This window comes from Aythya fuligula, chromosome Z, assembly GCF_009819795.1.
Source record: "Aythya fuligula isolate bAytFul2 chromosome Z, bAytFul2.pri, whole genome shotgun sequence".
Lineage (NCBI taxonomy): Eukaryota > Metazoa > Chordata > Aves > Anseriformes > Anatidae > Aythya > Aythya fuligula.
This window is the reverse complement of record NC_045593.1, coordinates 64,460,047-64,486,343: the sequence shown is the minus strand read 5'-3', so window position 1 is coordinate 64,486,343 and position 26,297 is coordinate 64,460,047. Positions and strand designations below refer to the sequence as shown.

The 26,297-nt window shown below is 45.0% G+C and overlaps 1 protein-coding gene across 5 annotated transcripts in view; it reads right to left on the bottom strand.

Moving 5' to 3' along the window:
* The window catches only part of ZNF608 (zinc finger protein 608), an 81,127-nt gene extending 66,389 nt beyond the window's left edge, over positions 1 to 14,738 (bottom strand). For 3 of the 5 annotated variants that reach the window (XM_032206195.1, XM_032206198.1, XM_032206199.1), the window contains exons 1-2: positions 12,955 to 13,320; positions 10,965 to 12,016 (exon numbers count right to left, since the gene is read on the bottom strand). In XM_032206195.1, the coding sequence (XP_032062086.1) occupies positions 10,965 to 11,855 (891 nt within the window). In that variant the 5' untranslated portion in view covers positions 11,856 to 12,016; positions 12,955 to 13,320. Of the gene's footprint in view, positions 1 to 10,964; positions 12,017 to 12,954; positions 13,321 to 14,033; positions 14,071 to 14,686 lie in introns of those variants that run through there. The other 2 variants (XM_032206197.1, XM_032206196.1) reach the window with 2 other exon arrangements.
* Positions 14,739 to 26,297: the final 11,559 nt, after the last annotated feature.

The following is a 26,297-nucleotide window of genomic DNA, read 5'->3' as shown; positions in this document are numbered from 1 at the left end:
ACAAATGATGACTTCTGGAGTCATGGATAATAAGTCGCTTGCAGACAGGCGGCAACTATGTTCATTCTCAAAAACTACAATAAAGGTAAAAAAAAAAAAAAATTGTTGTGCTAGCCCTGAAAAAAAAAAAAAAAAAGTGCTTTGTATCCTGCTTTGGCATAGTAGTCATAAATTTAACCTTAATTATAAGTATTGTTCATTTTTAGAATTTATCCATATGTGATGCATCTTCTGTAATTACCAGTCAGCTGAAAAGGTTTTGTAAACATAAAGCAGTAAGAGGCATTTTAAGTCTACAATAAATATTACAGTTTGAGGAAAAAGGTAAATCTTGGAAGTGCTTTGAAAATAGTTGGCAACTCTTCCTCCCAGCATAAATCTGAAGGCTCAAAAATAAATATTCAAGAGCATTAATTTGTTTCTAGATGTGTGCGTGCAAGTAAAACAGCAGCCATAATGTGGAAATTTGAGTCACATTTTGCAACTAATTGGAAGCAGATTAGAATTCTGCCTCAGGGGAACATTGTCAAACTAGAAGCTGGAGCAAATGAAGAAAGAGGTGAAAGCATCGTGAAGAGCTGACAGATTTACAGTGCTCAAGGCAATAAACGGGTACTAGATGAAAATGAATGTGCCTCACTGTACTGCATGCAGTTCTCAGTCATATCTCAGCAGTAACAGCATACAGCCATGAAACTATTATTTTCAGAGAGATGGTGAAGGAAAGAGTAAGAATGAGAAAAATACTATCCAGGTGGCGTGGAAAAAAATTACGAATCATATTGAGACTCAAGTTGCTACAGGAATAATCAAATTGGTCATAGTAGACCCTGTTCTGTAACCTGGACTCATCTCAGGCAGGATTTACTCAGACATCAAGTAATGAACTACTTATTCGAGTTGAGCAAGAGTCAAACCATTAAGCACGTAGCAGAGAAAAAAAAAAAATCTAGCAGGTCTGATATTTTTAAAGCTAAGAATAACACAGAAGCCTGCAGACAGATACATCAGAGGCAAAGGGAAAATTATTTTTTAAGGAGTGATTACAAAAGGTTGGAGGGGAATATAAAAATGAAAATAAAGCGTAGACAAAAATGTACCAATGCTGTAATGGAAACAGCTGCTAGCTTTCTCCTTCAGTGTTTGGCATCTGGTGCAGCATCAGAGGAAAGACTGTTAAAGGATCTGGACATGAAATGTAAATAAAGACTATTAGCCAAAACTCAGCTGATGTATTATAAAACGGTAGCATTTCTTTTTTATATATGTGTTTGTGCATGTATACACCCAATATACATACATATGTGTACACACACACATATATGTATGTATTTGTTTATATGCGTAGGTATATACAACCCTATCCTTAAAAGGCAACTGGCAACACTAAATTTATTACATGAGACTACACCTTACTAGCGGTTGAAGAGTGTCAGATGAGTTTAGCTTTATAGGAAAGCAGGGTGTGCCAACAACAATCTTCACTGTTCTCAAATTACAATTTTTTTTCCTTCAAATTCCTGAACTCCAGTGCAATTCAACATACCCTGTGTAACACTAATCCCAGGGCAAAAGTAACTGGTAAAACTCTACATCAAGTAGGTTCAGTAGAGCCAGCATGCCTCTGGAGTATTAGATCTGTATCTTCAGTGCGCACTAACTAAACAACTCCCTGGACATTTACTAAATCAGATTTAAAACTTCTAGCAGCAAAACACAGTTGCATTGAGGTCCATTTCTAATTTTATTTGCTTCTATTACCTTTTGTTGCAGAGATACAGATCTAGTTCCATTCTCTTCCTTCAAAAAGAAAGAATTGGCAAGAACGCGAAGCCCTGGAACATGCAACTACTGCCATTACCCCACTGCTTTAAGCCTATAATAAAGCACAGATTTGATAGTCCTACCCATGTAGTGTGGCGAACCACACACAAATAAACAGTTCTCCATGAAGAATGAAAACCCAAAGACCAAACTCTTCCAATTCAAACATTATTGTTGCTTTTAACATGAGCCATCTGCAGGAATCAGCCAAGGAGGTGACAGGAAATCCAAAAATAATTTGGTCTGGCCCTGTGCACTATGAGAACTGAGATTACAAGTTGCATTTAACTCTTCTCAATGGTTGAGGGAAGCAGTGAAAACTGTAAAATCTGTGCTTGTGTAATGTAGACCTATGGGCACACAGAGATACACTTCTACCATAGCTTAATGCAGTATCACTGAAATTCACCAATGAAGGTGGCATTTGAGTAGTGTGAATTTAGGAGTGGGGGATGGACTTAACAGGGCCCCTGAATTAACTCAATGGCTAATGCAATAAATTAAGTGTGTGCAAAACCAAAGCACCTTGTGCATCAGAGGCCAGATGCACCTCAAAATTTCCTGGGAAACTCAGCCTAAACTTGAATGCTGCCTTTTATCAGAATAATGGAAAGTGAATTCTAGGAGTTTACATAAGTGTGACCAATTGGAGCTTACTCTTCTGTTGCTAATTGGAGCACGAAAAAAAAAAAAAAAAAAAAAGCCAGTTTCTGAGAGCAAACTACAAATATACTTTTTTATACTCCACTGCCATATGATAAGAAACAGAATCAAGCTGACTGGTAGAAACTTGACTGGCAACCAAAGACCAAGCTATTATTTCAAACTGTTATGGGAAAGCAATAAAATTGCTACCAGGTCTCCTCATGTTACTCTTCAATAAAAAGAAGCCATCAGGGAAATAAGAGGAAAAGAAAACACATCAAAACCTCTAAAGTTCCTTTAAGTAAAAGTATACTTTTGTGGCATAATGCCATCTGCTTGCTGGTTAACATGACAAGACAATTCAATAACTAGAATACCAGTGTTCCGAAAACACCAAGTAACCACAATCAATAGATTTTTAGTTTGCTCTTTTGACTGCAAAAAAAATTGTGTTCATACACCACTATTGGCATATGCTTCAAATATCCCCATGGGCACATTTTTCTTGTGTTATTATTTGACAGTGGAGATTCCCAGGAGACTGAATCACCTCAGCCAAGCTGGGTTTGTGCCCAGGAATAAGATTTAGTCTAGAACGAATCAAAAACTGGGAGAGGAAAATGGGAGAAGATTAAGTTAACCAATTTTAAGTGCTTACTATTTCTAAAAACAATACTAAGTCATACTGGTTGAGGAAGGCTTATCATAAAGGACACAATTGAATATTGCCCTTCTTTGCATTAAAAATTACTTAACAGAAAAAAAGGAATTTCAAATTTAAATTTCCAATGGCTTTTTTTTTTGAATAGCCTCTGTGGAAATTACAGGTAGATGTTAGAGAAGGTGAGATTTAGCAGCGTTCGCTTGCCTATTAGAAAAGCAGACATAACACACTTCTCTCCATAAAAATGCAACTTTTTTACTGGTAGTGTTGTGATCAAACACCATAGCTACCCTTCAGGTCGAAAATCTAAATACATGTACAATCCTCAAACCTCTTTCATTGCATGCGACTTACCCTACTCACTCTTAAATCTTTCGATCAAATAGCCCTGTTTATAAACACAGAGTGTGTATGTATACATGCACACATACACAAAGCCGTAAGAAGCAACCATCTATTCCTACCCGCCTGAATCTTCTTTTAGCTTTTTGAAAAAAAAAAAAAAAAAAAAAAAAAAAAGGGAAAACAAAAATTACAAAGAACATGCTTGTCAGTCAAGTCACTCTGAATAGTTTTACAACCTTTCATTCAAATGTAAAGACTTTGTTCCAATTGCCAAGACCATTTAGCCCAAATTAAGACAAAATGCAAAAGAGAGGCTTATTGAAACCCTGGCTACAACACAACCCAAAATCACAGTCTGATCTTTGCATTTGCCCAAATGGCTACTCATAGCCTGCAGTGAACTGTGGGTTTAATTAATGAACATAATCAGAAAAATCTTGTGATTTAAAATCTCATATTAAGAAAACCCCAGAAGTCCTTCTATGAAAACTGGTTATTATCTTTATTCAAATTATCTTATTTCAAACATATTTTTAAGCAAATTAAAAAATGATAGCTTGCATTATTATTCACTTTGGTTAAACACTGCACCACAAAAGAGCATGGGCAGAAACATTCTGATGTGAAAAGGGAAAAGTCTGTCAAACAGAAAAAAAAAAAGAAACATGAACAAGCTTTTATGAATTTTAAAAAGATATTTACATTTTGTATTTACATCATAATCAGCAATTTTCACACAACCATTTTGCTATCTTTCACCCAACAGGGAATGTTGTACATAGACCAGAGGTTTTAGAAGATCAATGTATTTCCTGTGATTATTATTAACAAATAAAAATAACTCCCCAGTATGAAAATATAGCGAAACAAACACAAGCTTTTAGCAGAACTATGGCCAGCCCTTCAACAGAAGTGAATGCACCCACAGCTGTGACCACCATCTGAGGACCCATGAGAGGATGTATTTATTATAAGCAATAAAGCACAATCAAGAAGTCAGATAAGCTCTCTGTCCTTCCAGGAAACGCAGTGACATATTGTAGTGTACACTACAACATTACGTAAGGACAAGGTAAAGCCAGCATAGTGTCAACCCCGTTAAGAATAACCTGTCTGTTGGATCAGCTGTACTAAGTACATTAGCTCAGAGCAAGGCAGACTAAAACCTGGTTATACTTGGCAATCTCACCTGTATACCGTGGAACAAACCTGGAATACATAGCTGACTGGCAACGCAAAACCTGAGTGCTACAACTGAGGAACACTGAACATCCAGCAAGTACATGCCAAGCCGCCCAAGTATCCCTGGAAGTGACACAACCTGTTTCTAAGAGTGGATGATGGAAATCCCAAATACCTAACTCAATGTCTTTATCGGAAACAGCAGTGAAGGTGGTATTTCCAATAGCAGAAATGTTAGTGTTTCCGAGTCTGCCTTCCTGACAATGCTTGTAAAACGTGCTCAGGTACCACGTGCACTGGCAACACCACCCCAGGCTGCCAGAAACACATCCTGTAACTAAAAGGAGCACTTCAAAGACTTGCAGCCAAGGCTATGGGCAGCTGGGTCAACAGCAGCGCAGTCTGTCAAGACACACTGGGCACTCTCAAGGCAGTTGTTCAAGGCCTACTTGGCCTACGCCTCCCATTCCATTTCCTTCTGTCCTCTGCTCAGGAAGGTCTTCTGACCTACTGTTTCACAGACCCCACTTGGTGACCATTAATCCAATGTGTGGTTTCTGGACAGGTGGGATCCTCCTGGCCCAGAAGAGAGAAAAGGGTGCCTGTATGCAGCTGTGTGGCGCACTCAATAGTCAGCACCATTTCAAGGGTGTCTCAGCTTGCCCACTTTCCCTTCTACCTGCCCCCTGGGCTTTAACCATGTAGCATGTGGTCTGGCTCTCAGCTGGAACAACACCTCCAAACACCCTGCGGAGCTGACAAAGTCACCCCTCAGGACACGCTCAAGCGTCCTGTGCTTTAGGGACTCGCCATGGAGACCACAGCAAATCTGGGAAGTCCAGGCAGGGTACTGGGGCCAAGCAACCACCAGGCATGCAGGTACAGAACAGACTGGATGATGGATTTTCTGAGGACGAGTCCTGCCGCCACTGACGTAACAACATTTAGCCCAGCGTTACGAATGCAGATTGCAGGGATGGTAGAGCAAACTGATGGGAACGCTGCCTTCAGGATGTGTTCAATTAGCAGAAGGCAGCCCAGGCTCTCCTGTAAACACCAAGGGAAGGATGGAGGTGGCACCTTCTCAAAACCGCATCATGCACAAACCACAATAGCTTTAGCGTGCAAGAAAACCCACACATCCCTGACTTCCAATTTACGTTGCCATTGTCAAAACACTTTTCCAACAGTCAAGGCCCTCAGCAGAGGAGCAGGAACGTGGCCAGAGCCTGGGGTCTGGGCTTCACCTTTCAGCCTGGACCGTGCGGATCCACCCCGCAGCCCGCCATTAACTTGTCTGCTTCCTGTCAGGCCACGCACAGATAATGCCATTTATCTCGGGGCGGCACAACACCAGTCATTAGCTTCAGTCAAAGGCCTCCAACAAAGGCCGGATGGCGTTTTATCCAGGGCTCGCAGGCTGCAGCCAGGAATCGCACTGCCAGACAGGTCAGAACTCAAGTTATCTTTAAAAGAGTAATTTTCCTGCTATCAATGATCCTAGAACAACTCTCCCAAGTCTCTGCACGGAAAAATTTCGTCAATGGTTTTATCGTATGCGATTAGGTGACTGATAAGAGCTTGCTAAAGTTATCTTTGGAGAGTCTTCTTTTTATTTTTTTTCCCCTCCTTCCTTTTACCTCTTGGGGAAAAACTGACAGAATAATTCAGGTTCTAGCTAAATAGTAAGATCTTTGAAGAACTGACCCTTATTGTGTTTGCCTGCAGGAGGTGATTCACTATTATAAATTCTTCAATGACTGAGCTTCTGGAAATCTCTTTAAATGAAAGTGGAACCACTTAACTGTATGTAGGAACATGTGTTTTCGCAGTCTCTCCTGTATTATTGCATTTCAGAAAGCTTCTATAAAGTGCCAGGTGAACTTTTTAAAATAATGATAATAATAATAAAAAAGGAGAGAGTCTCAAAAATATGGGCAAATCTCAACTATTCGATTCCTGGTTTTATGCTGAAAACTAGGAACAGATGGTACTTTCCATGTTCCTTGAATCTGGTTATTGAACACCTCTGTGGTTACGGGAGATTTTGCTTAGCACTTGTAACATACATTTCATTTATTGGACTATAAAATGCTACTTTGGAAAAACAAGTCTTTATATAGCTATAATTAAAACAGTCTTGCAGCAAAGCCCTTTAACATGGAGAACATGGTTAACCTCATGACATCTGGACAATCAATCCCTTCCTTTTTACTGGGTATTTATGAAGTTATTAAAATTGTAAAATTACTGGTGCCGAAAGCGCAGCCTTTTCCCAGCAGTCCCACGCCGTGCCCCAGAGGCTCCGCGCAGGGGTGCCGCAGCAGGTCCGCTGGCGCGGCCGCACCGGGGTCAGCGGCTTCACGCCCACCACCTCCCTCGGCCAAAGGGCAGCACCTCTTCACCCGGCTCAGAAAGCACCGCCACGCTGCGAGGCTGCCCTACAGGACTTTGAGAACCCTGAGCCGTGCTTATTGTTAGGCACCCATAGTTATCACTGTTTTTAACAGCTAAATCCCTTATGTAGCTTTCAAAACAGTTTGCTGTCAAACAACAATAGACTTTGTTCTTTAATTACAGCGGGTGACCTGCTTGCCCTTTTATTTCACAGTGAATAAACTACACCCAAGGCCAGCGAGGAAAGTACATGAAAAGCATATCGCCATAACACCATTAATCAAAGCATGTACCTCAATGATTTACATCAGTGGGTAAAATGCACACCAATTTCCTGACAAAGTGTAGATCACCCTCAATCCTGCCACGAGAAGCGAAGATAAAATGAACAATACCAGCCAACACGTTAATTTGCTGACGACAAGGTTCAGATGCGAAATGCAGTCTTAATCCAACACAACGTGCTAAGACAACAGAAAAATCCAATCCTGGAATATCACTTGACATTCATTTAAAAACTGCACCTGACTACAGCTTGAGATCTTCTGTATTATTTTCAGTTAAACACACAGATTTTCATGTGCCAACTACCATTTTCCCATATCTCAGAGTACATTGTGACATTGTGTTTGAATCCCCAAATCTTTCTGCAATGCACAGAAAGTAATTTTTTGTAGATAAACTGAACTCTTTTCAATGTAACAGCTGTTAAAAATACAAAAACATAGCTAAAACAGATGAAGAGTTCATGCTGACAAACAGTAACTGTGCTAAAAATGGTATGGTATGGATAAGGAATGGAAAATGGAGACAGGTTTTAACACCAAAAATCTTAGGAGTGGTTAGCCTACCTGTCAAAGCTACTTATTCAGACATGTCACTGGTGGCTTAACCACAAAACGGGCTGCACGAATATAGCTCAAACATCTTAGAATTACAGCATACTTTGACTTTATCCACATATTAGGGGAGTGGCGACTTTTACAACATACTTGCGGTTTCTGCATAAAAGAGCCAGCAGAACACAGTCATTGATTTAATTAGGCTTCATAAGATCCTATTTATCATGTTTTACATGACTTTCTGCAGCAAGGAAACAGAATAAATAGTCCAAAAATAGACATTGAAGCATGCTGTGAAAACTAAACAGTGACTACAACTCCAGGGAATCTGCTCCAAGCTTTTCACAAATAGTAAACAAACGCAATTCTGTACCACATACAAAAAACCTTTAGATTTTGACTCAGCAGGCATTAACTCATTTCTATCTAGTAGGACGCATCCAGATTCATAAGACATGTCTTTCACAGCATTAAGATAACTGAAAATTGATTTGAACATGCAGGCTTGAAAATTCTCTCTCTATAGACACAAGGTGCTTTATCCAAGTAAAGCACACCCAGCCTCATCTGAGCACGAATTTAAAACCTTTACAGGAAAAAAAAAAAAAAAAAAAAAAAAAAAAAAAAAAAAGCCCTAATGGTTATTAACCATTTGGGAAAAAAGCCAAAACAACAAACATAAAACACTGAAGTTTCACTTCTGCCACTGTCAGCAATGAGGTTTATTATTGTCGTATGTCAAGTAGGGAACATTCTCTAGGAAGAGAAACGCTAAGGGATGTTATTTAAGACAGCAAGCAAGCACACCAGTGTGCCAGACAATGGCCAACACTGCACGACTCTAATGTGCAAAGCCTGTATTAAAGTCACTGTGTGCCAACAGCACTGGCTGTTAGCAGAAATCCACGCTCCAACCCTCCTATTGGAGCAGCAGCCACAACGCCAAGGGTACCACCGGTTCTAAAGCACCCCGTACGTGTCTGCTCTGAATTTACAGACCGTCCCATTTACACTGCACATACGATTACTCGCACGTATGTGAGTTCTTCATACAATTTCCTGTGTGACTCGAGACTGAAAAGAACACAAAAACTGGAGAAACCACACCACTCTCTAATCTCTGTTGCCATGACAGCAGCCTTTGAGATACTGAAATGTTCAGATTGCCAGCTAAACAAAATTGTTGAATGTGAACATTTGGCTGAAAGATTAAAAGGCTAAGGGGGTTGCAAAAGGGCAGTACCTCCCACATTCCAGGCAGCCACTGAATCCAATCAAATGGCTCTGACTCTTTAACCACAACCATTGTGAAGACTGGATTAGGGCAATTTATCTAGATAGTTAAAACAGATTAGAGAACTGCAATTTGAAGACTATTGGCAACAAAAGTAAATGCCTACTGTACTAAGTTAATAAAGAGAGTATGAGATTTTAGGACACCTTCTCACAGTGAGCAGAACTTCCATAAATCAAAGTGCAAACATATACATATGCATTGAATCAATCTGGTTTGCTCTCATCTGCATTTAGAAAAGGTCACAAGGCTCATTCAAATTCATCTGTAGACACGCTATCTTAAAAGCAGTAATATGCATACAATATGAAATTTGATTTGTTCCTTGCCTCAAATACAAGCCCTTGAAATTATTTTCAAGTTTTCACCAATATCTCATGTCACAAACGCCCAAACCTAATCCTCAAAAGTCGACTTTGACATTACAAAACCTTCAACAGCACTGAAATGCTAAAAAGCCGGTAACAGGTCATAAAGAGCCGTAACTTTTCCCTGAGACCTACAGCCCTCCCAGACGCTTGCAGACCATACCATTAACACCAGCCCGAAAGTTTTCCCATCACTGAGCATTCGCTCAGGGAAGCAGTAAAAGCAAATAGCAGACAATGAGGTCTCAGTCTAACACCCTGATACTACTCGCTCGTGGGGCGTCGACTTGCTCCACTTTTTGGGTAGGCTGGTAGGTAGGTAGGTAGGTTATCCGTGCTGGACAACCTGTGGAGTCCATGTGACCCGTGATCTAGCCCCCCCAGACCCCACGACAACACCGCCTGCCCTGGGACGGAGCAGCTCCCGCTGACACCAGAACCTCCTCCAACAAGCTGCTACGAACGCCGTGCTCTGCCTCCACCCTTCCCTCCGAGCACAACGGTGGGCATTTATTCGTACAGAAAGCATCCTTGGCTGCCTTAACGGAAAGGAACAAAAGCACACACCCCCGCTTGGTGCCTTTCACACATTTCCACCACTCAGCACGCAAGCAGTGCACGTCCAAGCGCCAGCGGGGCTCAGACCAGTGAGCTCCCCTCTGCTCCGAGAGCCCTTTGGCACACACGTACGTGTGTGTCGGGACGAGGTGCCTCCCCTCCTGCCAGCCTCCGCCTTCCAGCAAGACCAGAGGCACCGCCTGCCTGCCGGATCATTCCTCTCTGCAGCAGCACCCGGGGGCTGCTGCCCCACCACAGGAGCCCCCCTGTGCGACCAGCATCCCTTGTCCCCACAGAGGGGCACGGCACAGCCCAGGGGCCTCGTGGCTGCCTCCCTTTTCCCACCCTCGGCTCCTGAGAGCGTGACTAGGATGTGGGGACCCTGTGGCCTCGTGGCAGGACAGTTAGCACGTGTCCGAGCTGCTGCTGGAGGAGCTGGAGCTGTGCACCCCCCGAGGCAAGTGGGGGCACCTCCAGCCTGCCACCCCACGTGCCGTCCCGCCGGTACCAGCACTGCTGCTCTCGGCTGACACCGGGGACAGCTCACCCGGGGTCACCTCGGGGCTTCTCCTCCTGGGCAAAGGCCACCAGAAGGCAGGGGCAGGATGGGAACGTTCTCCGTGTCTGGGTACAGCGGGGGAAATCGTGTGGGAAAGGAGCACACCCAAAACGTGGCGTCTCCCACCCAGGGGAGGAGGTTTGTGTCTTTTTTTAGAGGAAGAACAGACGCATGTTACGAACACAGAGCAGAGGTAACGAGACAGGAGCCAAACACACAGCTGTGGGAAGTTTATCATAGACACGGGGTGACACGGAAGAGGAGGTGGAGAGGAGCTTTGTCCTACCTTTTCTGTCTTCAACTTCTTGATTCGCCTGTGGCTCTCTTCCTCCTCCTCTTCCTTCTTTACCAAAATAGAGTTCCCCATTAACCCTGAATCCGGGGCACTTTTGCTCACCTCCCCGACGGCGGCGGCGGCAGCAGCGCAGTGGAAGGGGCTGCCGCTCCCACCGCCCTTGGACCCGTAGCCATAGAGGTGCCCTGGGGGGGCCTGGCCACTGCCACCCCCGGGGCCGTTGGGGTGGCCGGGCTGCAGGTCATGCTGCTTGTCCTTCCTGGACTTCCCCGCATCCTTATCCCGCTTGGAGCCTCTGCTGCCCTGGTTTTTACCTGGTTTCTCCTCTTTGTTTTTCCCACAAGAGGCAATAGTGGTGGTGGTGTTGCTGGTGTTGTTATTATTGCCGTTCGGGTTACCGCTCACGCTTTGACCCAGTGCTGAATTCATGCCAGTTGCCTCTCCAGGGCGCCCTTGGACTTCCTGCCTCTTGCCAGCACTGCTGATCTCAGGAATCCCATACAAGGCAGCAGAAGGCAGAGATTTATTAGCATCCTTAGAAGTTTTACTCCTTTTCACTTTTGATTTGCTAGTCTCTTTGTGAGAGGAATTCCCCTGGGGAGCAGAGGGCTGAACAGAAGCAAATTTTAGGCCATCAGCTAAGGCTGAGGTAGTATTAGCCCCACTGGAAGCCAGACCCCCACAATCCTTGGAGCTGGTGTTGCTGCTGCTGGTGGTATTGGTAGAATTATTCATCTCAAATTTCTGTCTGTCCTTCTCCAAATCGGCGTCCAAATCGATTATTAAATTCCCAACACCGATTTCCCAATCATCGCCACTGTCATAAGTGTCAACCGCGTTTGGATCCACACCTTTTCCTGTAGTGGAAGTGTTCAATGACATCCTGAAGATGAGATCTCTAGAGTTAAAATCCGATGAACTTTCCTTTGGAGATGTGGGGACATTCGTCTATCTCCGCTGGGCTTTTTTAAGTTTTAATTCTTCTTGCCTTCCTTCCCCAGGTGTGTCTAGGTTTATAACCTGCAGTCCACGTCCACCTCTTCCTGTGAGAAGGGGAAAAGTCGGATATTTCTTGTCAGGGTCTTACCAGAATACAACACAACTAATAAAAAGGGCCAAGGTGGGGGGAGCGAAATCACTCACTATTTCCCCATTTTCCCCCTTAAGTTTGTTAAACCAGAGGCAATGGCTGTGATGCCTTTACAGTGAGCATCTTTAATCTAGTTGTATCCCAACATCCACAGTCTCTCTTTAAAAACATGTCCACAAATAGAAAAGAAATTTAAAAAAATATATTAATAACTGCATGATTTAAATCCACAAAGCTCAGGAAATACAGTCTTAGAAATGGTGCCTAGCTGTTGGAGCACATGTTGTAATCTAACCCCTTGGACCACCACCTAGGCACGAAAGGGAGAAAAGGAAGGACACAGATTCACTCCTCGCTGCATTCCATGGATTTCGTGGCTTTAAACCAGACTCTTGAAGTTCTGTGACTTTCCTATGTTATCTTTTACCCCTTTTCTACTTAATCTCTTTTTTTTTTTTGGAGGAAGGGGAGAGAGGGGGTTGAGGGAAGGGGGAAACCTAATTCTCCTTGACACGACAGAGCTTTCTATTAAAAACCGACAACCCATAAACACAAATGTTTACTGAAAAATATTAAACTCTATAGGCAAGAATAAAACAAAAAGGAAATAAAGAGATCTTTCTATAAAATATATGCTCAAGATAACAGTTCTAAAAGCAGTTCTAACGCACTCCTAGGTCACACAATTGTTAGGTCTGTTAAATATAGTATTACTGACTGTACAGGAAACTGATTAAGACATACACTTTAAGTGATCTGCACCAAGGTGGCCTCAGTGACCGCAAATGAGTGTGTGTTTGACAAAGCTTAGTTAAAACGATTTTTAAAGGGATCTCTCCCTTTTACAGTCGACTGTCGAAATATTTATACATATATACACATAATGCTTACCTTTAATCCTTTATCATTTTTTAATTAAACCAGCAAATCAAAGTGCTGTTCCCACTCGTCTCAGCAACAACTCTGTGTCTCATTTTACTTAAAGAGCAAGTGAACAAGAAGTAGAAAGCAAGTATCATCTCAGCCAGTATAAATCGGTCAGTAACACATCTCCCCCTACTTTGGCACACGGATCAGAAGTCCTTTTTTGTTTGTTTGGTTTTTCCTCCTCGCTTAGAAAAATAATAAAAATTAAAAAAAAAAAAAAAATTGCTGCTGTTCCTCACAACTTTACAAGCTGGTAGGTAATATTTCACATTCAGAACTGGAGCATCAGGTTTTTTGTTTTGTTTTTTTTTTTTTTTTTTTCCTTTTAGCTTTTTTTTTTTTTTTTTTTTTTTTTTTGCCTGTTTGCTTTCCTGAGTAAAAGCACGGAATCGTAATAATAATCACAGTAATTTAAAAAAATAAAATAAAAATGTTATCCCCAACTTCCCACTCCGTCTTCAGCCCCGTGCTCGGAGCCAGCCTGAGCAGTAAGTAATGATCCCGTGCAACAAACCTACAGGCGTCCGGGTGTTACGAGACAGAATGTGCTAACATCGGGATAAATTAGTGAAAGGGAGGAAGGGAAAAAAGAAGAAGAAAGGACTGAAAATCTGGGCTGGATTCCGCCTGTTAGTTGGGAAGTGGCATTTTTTTCGCCCGTCCTGACAGATCTGATTTCTTCAAGTAACTTGAGGGGGAGAAAGGGGGGGGAGGGGGGGGGAGGTGTGGGGGTGGGGAAGGGGGGGGGGGAGGGGAAGGGGGGGGGTAAGCACTGATCTGATAAACCGGTTATCAAAACATTTGGGGGGGGGGGGGGGGGGGGGCGCCTTGACGGGGGAGGTGGGGGGGGGGGGTGGGGATGTGATGGGGGTGGGGGGTGGGGGGGGCGGCTTCAAACCCGCCGCCGAGGAGAAATATCGTAATATTAAACAACAAAACACACAGGCACAGGCACACACACACACACACACACAACACGGGAGCTAATCAGTCACGCGGTAAGTAATTCGGTAATTAGAGCCCGAGGAGATAAAGCAGACGACCTTTTCTTCAGGACAGACCGCTCCCCCCTCATTGTCTCCGCCAGCCTCGCGGCGCAGCCCGGCTCCTTCCTCCCCCCATCCCCTCACCACCACCACCACCCTCCTCCTCCCCCCCCCCTCTCTCACCCCCCCCCCCAACAAGTCAGACAGCCGCGGAGCTTTAAGCTTTAGTATTTTTAATTAGCCGGCGATGGGAAGCTAAAAGCCGTAATGAATTGCCGGCGGCGGGAGGGGGTGGGGGGGGGGAATGTGAGGAGAGGGAGGAGGGAGAGGAGGGGGGGGGGTGTTGAGGGGTGGGGGGGGGGAGGGCGCTCGCGCCCAGCAACCGCCAACCCCCGCGGCGCGGCGGTTCCGTTACGGCTCGGGCGGCGCGCGCGCGCGCGTCACGTGACGCCCGCCGGCCGCCATTGGCTGGCGGGCGAGCGGGCGGAGGGCGAGCGCTGAGGGGGGCGCGCCCGGCCCCTCGGCGGCGGCGGCGGAGCCGCTGCCACAGCCCCCCCCTCCCCCCCCCACACCCCCCCCCCTCCATTCCCCCGGCTCTGTCCCCGTCCCCGTCCCCTCCACACCCGCCCAGCCCCGGTGCCCGGCCTCGTCTCACCCGCAGCGGCGTGTGAGGGAAGGAGGGCAGCGAGCGCTGCGGCGAGGCGCCTTACCGGCCGCTCCTCGCCTCACCGGGCGCTCCGCGCTCTCGCCTCGCGGCCGCCTCGCCCTGCGGCTGGGGATAACGGGCGGGCAACGGGCTGCCCCGTGACGAGACCAGCCCAGCCGAGCCCAGCCGAGCTGCCCCGTCCCGTCCCGTCCCGTTCCGGTCCCCCACGGGCAGCCCGGACCCCCGGCAGGCGCCCAGCCCCCTTCCCGCAGCGCACGGGGGGTGTGGGTGGCTGTGGGCACGCTGCGCTCGCCCTCCTGGCTCCATCCACGCTGCGCCGGGGATCGGCTTCTCCTCTCCTCAAAGCCCCGGAGAGCCCTGCCTCAACTCCCCACCACTCGCAGGAAAAAAAATAAATAAAAAAAATAAATAAATAATAAATAACAAGAATCCCCTCCAAGTGCTACGGACACCACGCAACCGTACTTACGGTCTGTATGGGCGCCAGCTGACCTTTTTCCTCCTAACTGCATAGAGTGTGTGTTTGTTGCAGCCGCTTTTTACTGTTATTATTAATATTATTATATATATATATATATTTTTTTTTTTTTTTGAAGCAGAAGAAAAAAAAACAAAACCCTGATGTCTTCAACAGATTTATTGTGTCTGGGAGAGGAGAAGCACCAGATACCATGAACCTCCCTTTCTAGAAACAAAATTAAAACAAAAAATAAAAGCGGGTGTGTGTGTGTGGGAAAGGAGCCCACCCCCCTGCAGGCACACAGCCGTTCTCACACCCCTGCACACTCACACACACACTCACACACACACACGCGGGCATTTGCACGCGCACACGCGCAGGGATACGGCGCGCGGGCGCGCGGCCCGGGCCGGGTACCTGGAGGGACTTTTCTTTGTTCGCGGTGCCCCCGCGCCCGCGGCCAATGGGAGCCCGGCTTTGGGGGAACCGCGCGCTCTGATTGGCCGCCGCTCCCTCCCTGGCCTGCCGGGCGGCGGTGCGAGGGGCGAGCGCGCACGCGGCGCCTTGCAACGCGCGCGCCCGCCCGCGCGGTTTGCACGCGATGCCCCCGCCAGCCGGCTGCAGCCCGCCGGGTGCAAGCCCACCAGGTTTCCCGTTTTCTGTTACCCCGTGTGACATTTTGGGCTTAAAAACAGAAAAAAAAAAAAAAAAAAAAAAGACACAAAAAAAACAAACAAAAAAAAAAAAAAAAGGGAGAAAAAGGAGAGAAAGAGAGGAGGAAAAAAAAAAACAACAGAACCCAAGGTGTATCACAGCTCTGCCAAGACTCACACGCTGGGAGGAAGGCTCCCTCATCTCGCTTCTTTAATTTAATTTCAGGGCAGTTTTGGAAGCGGCGATGAACGATTTTTTTATTTTTTTTAATCATTATTATTTATTTTTTTATTTTTTTCCCTGTGCCGGTTTCAAAGAGGCAATTTAGGCACCTCGCTCATAATTTTTAAATGCCCCCCTCGTTCGTGATTAGAACAGCTTGAGGCCGGCGAGAGGGGGCTGGTAATACACATGTGCGATTATTCCCCTGCTCGGCGGAGGGGAAAAGCAAACAGTGTCTGCGGGAGGGGGCTGGGGGCTGGGGCCGGGCAGGGCAGGGCAGAGCCCCCCAGCCCACCGCAGCCCACCCCGCACCCCATCCGCAGCGCCCATCCCCTGGCCGGCCGCGGTCCCTGCTCCCTTCTGCAACATGGCTTAAGTGAGGCAGGTCGGGTGATGGTTCCCCCCAACCCTCCCTCCCCCCCCCCCCCCCCCCCCCCCCCTTTTTTTTTTTTTTTTCTTTTTCCTCTTTTTTTTTTTTTTTTTTTTTTTTCGGAAGGAGGGGGAGCAGAAAATAACCCTTTTGTTCCCAGCCCCCTGATTTACTGCTGCAGGCACTGAACTGTGAACGCCGGCGACCATATAACTACCACGTGAACATCCTTTCACAGGAATTAGTAACACAAATCTTCCCTATCGGGCTTTGTGTCGCTCCGGAGCGGTGCCCCCCCCCCTCACTCACACACTCACACACTCACACACACACACACACTTCGCCACCCCCCTTTGTTTAGCCGGGGAGCCATTGTGCCACGCCGCTGCCTTCAATCGCCTTTAACCCTTCGCAGCCGGGCATCCTCGGGGGGGGGGGAGGGGGCGGGTGGCAGCGGAGGGGCAGCGGGCAGGGCCGGGCAGGGCCGTGCCACGCTTGCACCTGGGCGTGCAAGGCGTGGGAGAGCGGTGGGGCGGCGTGTCACACGGGGTTGTGCCACACGGAGATGGGGGCTGGAGGAGGGGGTGCAGGGGAGGGTAGAGCGGGGGGGTCCCCCGGGGAAATCGGTGACCCGCAGTCAGGGCAGCGAGGCCAGACCTGGGGGTGCGGGTGTGGGGTTTGCGCGGGTGTGCGGTGGGGTGGTTTGTTTTTTTTTTTTCAGCCTCCTTAGTTGCAGATCGCTGTTCCTGTTTCTTTACGATATGTATTTTTCAGATTTAGGTAATAGCCCTGATTTTTCAATATCGACCTCTGTTTAGACACGTTTCACTTTGGGCTGCTTCTCGTCTGCGAAATTACAGTCATTTTCACATTATTATACAGTGAGTAGGAGACAGTTTGTATTTAGCATCGGGTGGGGGAAGGGGTATTATGGGAAGCGATCTGCTACGGTCAGCACATAATTTCAGCCCAAAGAAAATTGCTTCTGAATAGATGGTCTGTTAACTAGCCAAGGAACAGTCGCCGGGAGAGATTGCAAGAATGCCTCTGCTTTATCTGCCTCACACCATCGCCTGAATTCCCCAGAGCAGCGGCCAGCGCAGCGGCCTCTCCTGCGGCCGCCCAGGGATGGGTAAAAAGCCCTGGCAGCCCTGCATGGGTTGGAGCATCGGAGGAGGGCTGTGCCGCACCGGCCCCAAGCAGGATTTTTTATTTATTTATTTATTTATTGCCCCCTTTTTGCCCACGGGTGCCCAAATTCACACCGCGGTGTCAGGGCAGAAACCTCCCCACTTCAGAGGGGCCTCGCCCGCCCTCCCGCCCGCCGAAATACATCGCGCCTTCGTGCTGCCGCACGCTTCGCGAGACAGACAGCAGGCCAGTAAATTAGCGGTGTTTGCCTAAAAATAGGAAATCCGCTTTTAATTGATGCGGCTGAGGAAACCGCACCCCCCACCCCCCACTCCCCTTATCCTGCCAGGCGCACGCACCGCGCGCCCTAGACAAAAATCACCGGCGAGCACCAATGCGCAGCGCCAGGCCCTCCTCGTGCGCTGCCGGACAGCCTAAAACCCTAAATCCCCGCGTGCTGTGCGCCGAGGCTTCCTTGTTTCCCCCCCCCCCCCCTCCCGCCGGGATAAATCACGGCTCGGCCGCGGGCACGCGCAGCCCCGGGACGCGGCGGCGCGCCTCTCCCCCAGCCGCCCGGCGCCCCGGCCGCGGGGCGGGCAGCCAATCAGCGCCGCAGAAATCGCTTTCCCGGCCTCTGATTGGCTGCGGCCCATCAGAGCTCTCGTGCGGCTCCGGCCGGAGCGCGCGGCCCGTGGCGGGAGGGGTGGGGGTGGGGGTGGGGGGAAGGGCGGCGGCGGGAGCGCGCGCGGGGCGCCGTGCGGTGCCGTGATTTTGTTCGCTCGTGTGAAACTCGCCAGCGCCACGTGTTTGGTTGTTTATGTATTTATTTATGTATTTATAACGCCTGGGTGCCCTCAGGCGCGGTACCAAGCCCTGCACGTCCGCGGTGTTTGAAGCCAAATTTTCCCTTTCTCCTCCACCTTGCACCCAAAGGACAAAAATCTGCTCCCCCCCCCCCCCCCCCCCCCCCCCCGGATTTATTTACCGGGTTAATTGGGCAAAGAGCGGGCGGCGCTTCCTTTGTGTACACGTACACATACACCATTTCTCACAGCAGATGTAAAAGCGGTGCACGGGACGCTATCATGTTGATCAAAAAATATTTGGGGGTATCACCTCCTGAAGGTCCCCACGAACTTGTCAGAGCCTGTCCCGCAGTCTCCTGGTCAGGTCTGCAGTCAGTGTGCGCAAACCACTGGCGCTGCAGATTAGTTGTGGATAATTTATTACAGCTTTGCAGCCTGCCAGTGATCCATAAACTGAAGTGTGGGAACTGATGATACAAACATACAGACGAGTCATTATAGACTTGGCAGATACTTATGTTACTTTTTTTTTTTTTTTTTTTTTGAAAGAGGCAAGGCTAACAATCTTTTCTTCTTTAGAGTAGTCCGTAGGCTCCTTTCCATTTATCTGCATATTCACAACGACTCTCAGTTTGATATCTACTCTGAAGGTCACTATCTCTGCATATAAATACATGTAATGTATGAACACAAAGTACCACTGTGGTGTTTGTAGATGAGAGGCAAAAATGACCTGGCAACTGGCAACTGTAGGGAATGATTTATGAAAGAGTCTGTGTGTACATTTGTATTTACTCGGGGGATAGGGGCACAGTCTAAAGGGTACGCAGGACAGAAACCAGTACACAGGACATAAACTATCTAAGAACAAGAGGGATAAAAATAAGAAATACAACAGTTGAAGATTAAGAAAAATAAAACTGACAAAGGATTTTGCTAACTGGTGAAATAAATAGCATCCCAAGGGAAGTTCTTAAGTCCCATTGCATGGGACTTTAACATTAGTCTGGAAAATACACTAAAAAACAAATACTATCAGTAATCATTGTATTTTGGCATTGGAATGGATTGAATGACCTAGCTAGTCTCTCCCATTTCCTAAGTTAACAGTTCTGTGAAATTCTGATGTAGAATTTGTTCTACAAACCTTTGACCCGGACATGAATGTAGCCTTCAGCTTGCTGTATACTCATTTTCCCCCCAACTAATTCAAACAACAGCTTACTTATTTATGTAGTACATTGTGTAAACATCCAGACAATATTTAAAGACATGTATTTATTGTTTAATAGCCTGCATGTGATAGGAAACAGGCAATACATGTTAAAATCTGTTATGGCGTTTTGTCATAGTCTTAGCACTCTATTGCATGCTGTATTTTTTACAGCTACTTTCATACAAAATAGCATAATGTTTCACAGTCGATTATAATTTGTAATAGAAATGATGGATGAAGGTACAGTATTTTAGTCAGGCAGCATCCACATTATAGTAGTGCTAGGGAGAAAAATGTACAAAAGGCCAGTGGCTGGGTGCCATACTTCAGATTTTCAGAGAGAACAAATGAGCATGGGGAAATGAAACTGAGGCTTAGGGAATAGGATTAGATTGTTTTATTAGAGAGAAGGCTAGGAGTCATAGGCCAGGGAGAGGGAAGATGAGTCTTGAAATGGAATTTGCAGAGAAGTAGTCAGTCAGACGTAAGGAGTCTGCAGCAGAAGCTGTGGTGAGAGTAATTTGTTGTCCAATGTGAAAGAAGAGAGTAGGCAGGAGCCTGACATTGGGTAAGCAGAAGGAATCAGCCAGAGATAAGATCAGATAGTACATATTAGGATTAAGATAATGGTGACTAAGAGGCAGAGTGTGTGGAGTGAGGAATGAATCTGTGAAAGTTTTCGAAGCCGAGGTTAGGTATGCCAACCTCAGGGGAGGAACGAAGAAAACATGCTGCTACAGTTTTGAGAGAAAAGAGCCCTGAAGAGGACGACCCTGAAAAATCACCACAGAAGTTATCAGAACGTGTCTGGGAGTTTCTATCTTGTAGATTTAAAAACTGCAGTGGTGTGGAAGAAGAAAATAAGTGCTCTAGGAGAAGATGAGTGCCTGAGATCTTGATAATCAGGCTGAGAGGCGTATTAGTAAATGAAGTATATGTGCTGCTGGAGCTACAAGTGAAGAGAGCATGTGTATGTATACCAGAACAGGTAGCTATGGCCCCTGGCTTTTCTGGCAGTCCTCATTGCTCTCCTGTTGTTTCCTTTGCTGTACTGGAGGCAGGAAGAGAGAAACCCCAAGATACCTACCTACCTTTAGCTGCACAGGAAGGGACCTGGTGGAAAAGAAGCATAAGGAGACAGAGATCAGCACAATAGAGAAAAAAATAAAAAATTAAAAAATTAAACAAAAATTAAAAAAAAAAAGGGGGGGGGGGGGGGGGGGGGAGGGTGTTGAGACCAGGAGAGGGAGACAGAAAAGGAGGACAGTGCAAACACAAAAGGGGAAGAATGATCTCATTAGTGCAGAGGATGGGGGATTGGATGTTCTTTTCTCAGCTGTGTCACAATTATTGTCTGACCTTGGGGAGGTCACGGTACTTCTCTCTGTGACTCAGTCATCTTGCCTTGAAATGGTAACAAAAACAATGCGTGGATGTAAAAACATCCTTAGTTCCTCAGGCAAAAATAATGCAGTTGGATTTTTTTATAGTGAAAAGGGAAGGTGGATCAGATGAGACATTACTCACATTCCAGGCTTACTCACATTCTCTCTGGATCTACCTGAAACTGCAGAACTGCATTCTTGGTGTCTAAGAAGAAGATCCATCCAGCCTTTAGACAGTAGCTGCATAGATATAGGCCAAAAAATCACAGACAGGTCTGAGCTATATCTGCGTTATGTAAGGAATCTCTGTGCTTTCAAAACCCTTAAGCAGGGATGACTGCAGACATTTTGTCTTATATGCTGAATGAGAGAATAATGAGGCTTTTTACAAGGGCATGTAGTGATGGAACAAGGGATAATGATTTTAAACTGAAAGAGGGTAGATTTAGATTATATCTGAGGAAGAAATTCTTCACTCTGAAGGAGGCGAGGCACTGGACCAGGTAGCCCAGAGAAGCTGTGGATGCTTGAACACCCTGGAGGTGTTCAAGACCAGGTTGGATGCAGCTTTGGGCAACCTGGTCTGGTGGGATGTGTCCTGGCTCATGGCAGCAGGGGTGAAACTGGATGGTCTTGAATGTCTCTTCCCACCCAAACCATGCTATGGCTCTACTAATAGCTACAGATGTGCAGGAAAAAAAAAAAAAAAAAAAAAAAAAAGCCATGCCTGGTGCACTGGCATCCTGAACAACCTCTGGGATAGAAGATCTCTGAATGGAAATTCTAAATGAAGAATTGTAAATACAGAATTTTAGAATTTGGAAATTCTAAATAAAGAGGTCTTGAATGATAGGAGATGCTCAGGGATACTTTTGGAGCCCTTTGTTGTCTTTGGTGTCCTGGAACCAGCGGTGCTATTTTCCAGCTGAAATGCTAAAAAAAAAAAAAAAAGAAAAAAAAAGAAAAAGAAAAAAACATGTTCTGAGGGTCATTCCCTCATTACTTCTACGGAGTATATTCTAGCTCATATTCATCAAGGATGCCAAAGAGAACCTTTCCAAAGTGTATTTGAATGACAAGGATATTTATGAATTACTCTGCACTGTGGACTGTGGAAAAGTACTTTGCAGAGTGCATAGTCCTCCTTCCTTTTCTCTCCCAGATCTGATATTTAAGAACTAGTTGTATAATTTTTATTTTAAAATTTCCTTTTAATTTTACACTTCTGTAGTTTTAAGTGCTCAAATATCACACCCTCAGAATTAAAACACTGGTGTTAAAATTTTGCCTGGGGCAATGTTTTATAGCTTTTAAACAGTGTTGTTGATTTTATTTTTAATTATGATATTAAAAGATACCTACAAGTATATTGATATTAGTAAGAATTATTAAAATGCATTTTTTTTTACTTTGGAGAAATGAATTTGTGTGAACTGTTTCTAGCTGTAAATCTTTTTATCTAGCACTTCATAGTTTGCTGGTTAAAAGCATTCCTCTGAGGTCAAATAAAATTTTGTAATCAAATGCAGACCAACTTTCTCTTGTATTGCTGTTCAAAATGGGGAATTAGTTCTGAAATATAATCCGTTAACATATTAATAATAAAAACATTTAAACACTGAGGTCAAGGCTTTTGAAAAAAAATGGTGTTTTTTTTGTTTGTTTGTTTGTTTGTTTGTTTGTTTGTCTTGGGGGGGAGGGGGAAGAATATCTGTTATCTACTCTTCTTACTTGTTCTATGTAATAAAATTTGTTTATAATTTGTCCTTGCTGGAGAAAATGTTGTTGACAAGGCTGTATTGCAAGTGCATAAAGTAAGTGGACAATGGCTTCTACATGGTTACTTTGCAAAGACGAGGTGTGAGAACTGTGCTTGTGTCAAGTAATACCGTTATCACATCAGCAGTTCCACAGGCTTCAGTGTGAGGAAGAATGCCTGAACGTGACCCTAGGCAGAAAATATGAAGCCCCAAGTATTATCTGCCCAACATTTTAACATGTTCACATACTTCAGAATGATCAGAAAATTCCAGGGATACACTGCTGTATTCACACACAGTGTCACAACAACTCAGACTGCAGATAATTGTTCCTAAGTTCAGTTCTCCAGAAGGTATTTATAGAAAGAGCTTTGAGGAAAATGTGATTGTGTTCCTTTTATTTCTCTCTATTTTAGACTTATTAAAAGGAGAAACTATGCATCTGAAAAGAAAAACATGAAGAGGAGACCCCAATGTCATTACTTTGGAGTGCTGAGAGGTGGAGAATGAAAAAGCCATTGGTCTCAGTTTTACTACCACAATGGCCTTTTATGAGAGGGATTAGATACGCCTAGAGCTGGTGCAGCATTCAGTGGTGCCCTGGACAACAATCTGTAAAGAAAGATGATAAAAATCAGTTTGTCATAAGGTTAAATCACCACAGACTAGCTAGATTGGCTTTTCAGATTGTTTTTCATTTGGGGAGATGGGGAAAAAACAGAAAGAAGGAGAGAAATATGGCTTAAAATCTGTTTTTACATTTTTTTCCCTTCTCTCTCTCTTTTTTTTTTTTTTTTTCCTTTCCTGCAAGATGTAGCATTCAGAAAACATGTTGAGCGAGTTGAGGCATTAAAAAGATCAGTCTTTGGTTGCTGAATGAAAGACTGTTGTGCGTGTGACTCACATACTAAACAGAAATCTGCCTTCAAAGCCTATTTTACTGCCTAATTATATATACACAAAATGTAGCTGTCTGTTTCAATCAAATCGTAGGAAAAAGAATAAAACTCCTCTTAAGATGCAATTTTCATGGTTTGTCATAACCTTAGAACACACACTGTTAATGCAAAAGGGAGAAGTACAGCTGCAAGGTCCAGATAAGGCAACAGTAATTGTTTTTCTTTTAATTATTACTTTATAAAGACATTATACCTCCTACTCAGAATGAGGAAAATTAGTGTCCTCTCTATTTTTTTTTTTTTTATTTTTTCCTTTTTCCAGAGAAAGCTTGTTATACAGGAGCAGCCAGCCACTATGGAAAGTACTTTTAAGCAGGCTCCACAATAATAAGCCTTCAGGAAGGACCTAGGAATCCCAATCCCTACAAATCTTTGTGTTTTACTGAGCATGCCATATGAACAAAAACATATACAGACTGAAAGAATGCACTATAAAATATAAAATAATTGCTGGCAATCAGCTCTCTTGGAAACTTTCAAGCTGGACAACATGTGTGAGCCATTTCTTTTACGAGAGACAAAAAAAAAATAATAATTTTAGCTCTTCCTGCAGTAATGTGAGTATGTGCATGCATGTGAGTATAAGTACATACATACATATATATCATTTTCAAAATCTTCTATTTGCTGGTCTTTTTGAATAACTTGAACTGTAAAGTTTAATAAGCCATTACTAATTTACATCCTCTTGCAGATACAAATCATTAAAATGAAATGATGTTTTAATGGCTTATCCAATATATATCTAATTGCTCCTTAAAAGTGTCTTACTCTGAAGACATCACTGGGTATCTCCTGAGCAGACTGTAAGGGTAGAGATGGACATTCACTCAGCAAATGGCTGTGCCAGTGGAAGAGGTACTGTTTGTAAGCCTCCTGGGGACAGCACGTCGCATTTGCACTGACCTGATAGTTCCCCAGACTATTTCAGGCAAAATGAGACAAATTAGCAAAACTGTTATTCCCTGCATTTAAGCAGTTGAACCCACTTAGACAGAAGTGAGTGAGAGGGGGCAAGCTCAGTGGGTAGAGCTGGCATTCGGTAGCTTTTAGGAGATGTGGGGGGAATGGCGACGAACAAGTCTGTGTAACTGTAGGAACAACTTTACCTCCTCAGCTTTGGTTGTTTGCAGTCTAATTAATAGCCATATCCTGAACCTGCCCCCACTGTTGTTAAGCCATTGATTCTAATAGAAAGTTCTTGCTAATTACTAGGCAGAGTAAGGTCAAATTTGGTCATGTAATTCCAAAACACATTTGCTGTCCCAGCCACGGGTGTTACTTATCTTTCAAAAAAAACCAAAAAAACAACAAACAAACAAACAAACAGAAAACAAAACAAAACAAAAAAAAACAGTGATCAGTGTGCAGTGACTGTACTTTAAGCAGGTGATCTGTGTGCTGTTTCGGGACCAGCGAAGTCCCTGTGAGGCGGGCAGGGCTGTTGCGACTTCGCAATGCACTCACGACCACGCTCCTCCTCACACAGGGGCACCACTTTGGGTGCACCCCAAAGGGGCAGTCCCACTCCCCAGGCCCCATTCTCCCTCTTTTTTAAGCTGTGTTATCCCATCCTCTCCACTGTCCAGCCATTTGACCCCTAAGTGAGGTGGACTTGAATCAGTTGCTGGCCTGCTGAGCTCCCTTGGCTCACCACTTACCATAGCCGGTTTGACAAGAGCATCACCCCCATCCGAGGCACAGGCAGCATGTGGGAGGATGGGAGCACAGGAGCAGGATGTGGAGGGACAAGCACCCCTCTTCATGGCAGGGAACAATGAAGCTGGCTTGTGCCACTTAAATTAACCCTACCCCAAAGACACAGACCTCTCGGGCTGCTGCCCTGGCTGCCATCAGCAGACCTTCCGGCTGAATCACCAAAACACCTCAGCCAATTCACCTCATTTTGCCTTGAATAGACTAAGACAAAGTCATGAAGGCACCTAATTCAGAAAAACAGGTAAAAACTTTCAGCACATGGGGATAGACACCACTTCCACTGACACAGATGCAGTAAAAAGAAAAGATTTGCCTCTGTCCTCACAGCATCCGCAAGGAATATAGTGCAGAAGAATGGCTGTGCTATAAATTCACAGCAGTTCACTTTGCAGTAACTTCCTGATGTGAAAAAAGAAAATAGAAAAAAAAAAAAAAAAAAAAAAAAAAAAAAAAAAGCAAAGAAGTCAAGGTATTGGGACAGGGATTCATGTGGACTCACAGAGACATATGGGAAATCCCAGGCAAATGAAGGGAAGAAATAAACCTGCTTTCACAGCAGAGCAGAGAGGTTTGGCTGTTAGATCAACATATATAAGAGATGATGAGCTGAGCTGAAAGCAATAAATGGTTTGGAAGACAAATGACTTGGAAGAGTCACATGTAATATTCTGGCCAGGCCATTGACTGTAGAAGAATGCTCCAAAATGTTAGGAAACTGGGAGTAAGAAAATAACTGTTTCTTATCTTTGTCTGTGTATTTTTGAGTGGATTGCAACACAGTGAGTGATTTAAGAAACCCAAAGCAAAGTAAATCTCTGCATGACTTCTTCCAGATACAACAAACACAACACAAAATCACCTAATTTCTTGCTGTGTTACCCTCTGGTTTATTCCCTCATTAAGACACATTCTGAATCCTAGGTCTGGTAAAGACTCAGTATGAATTCCAAATCAGTAATGGGAGATGGGAGA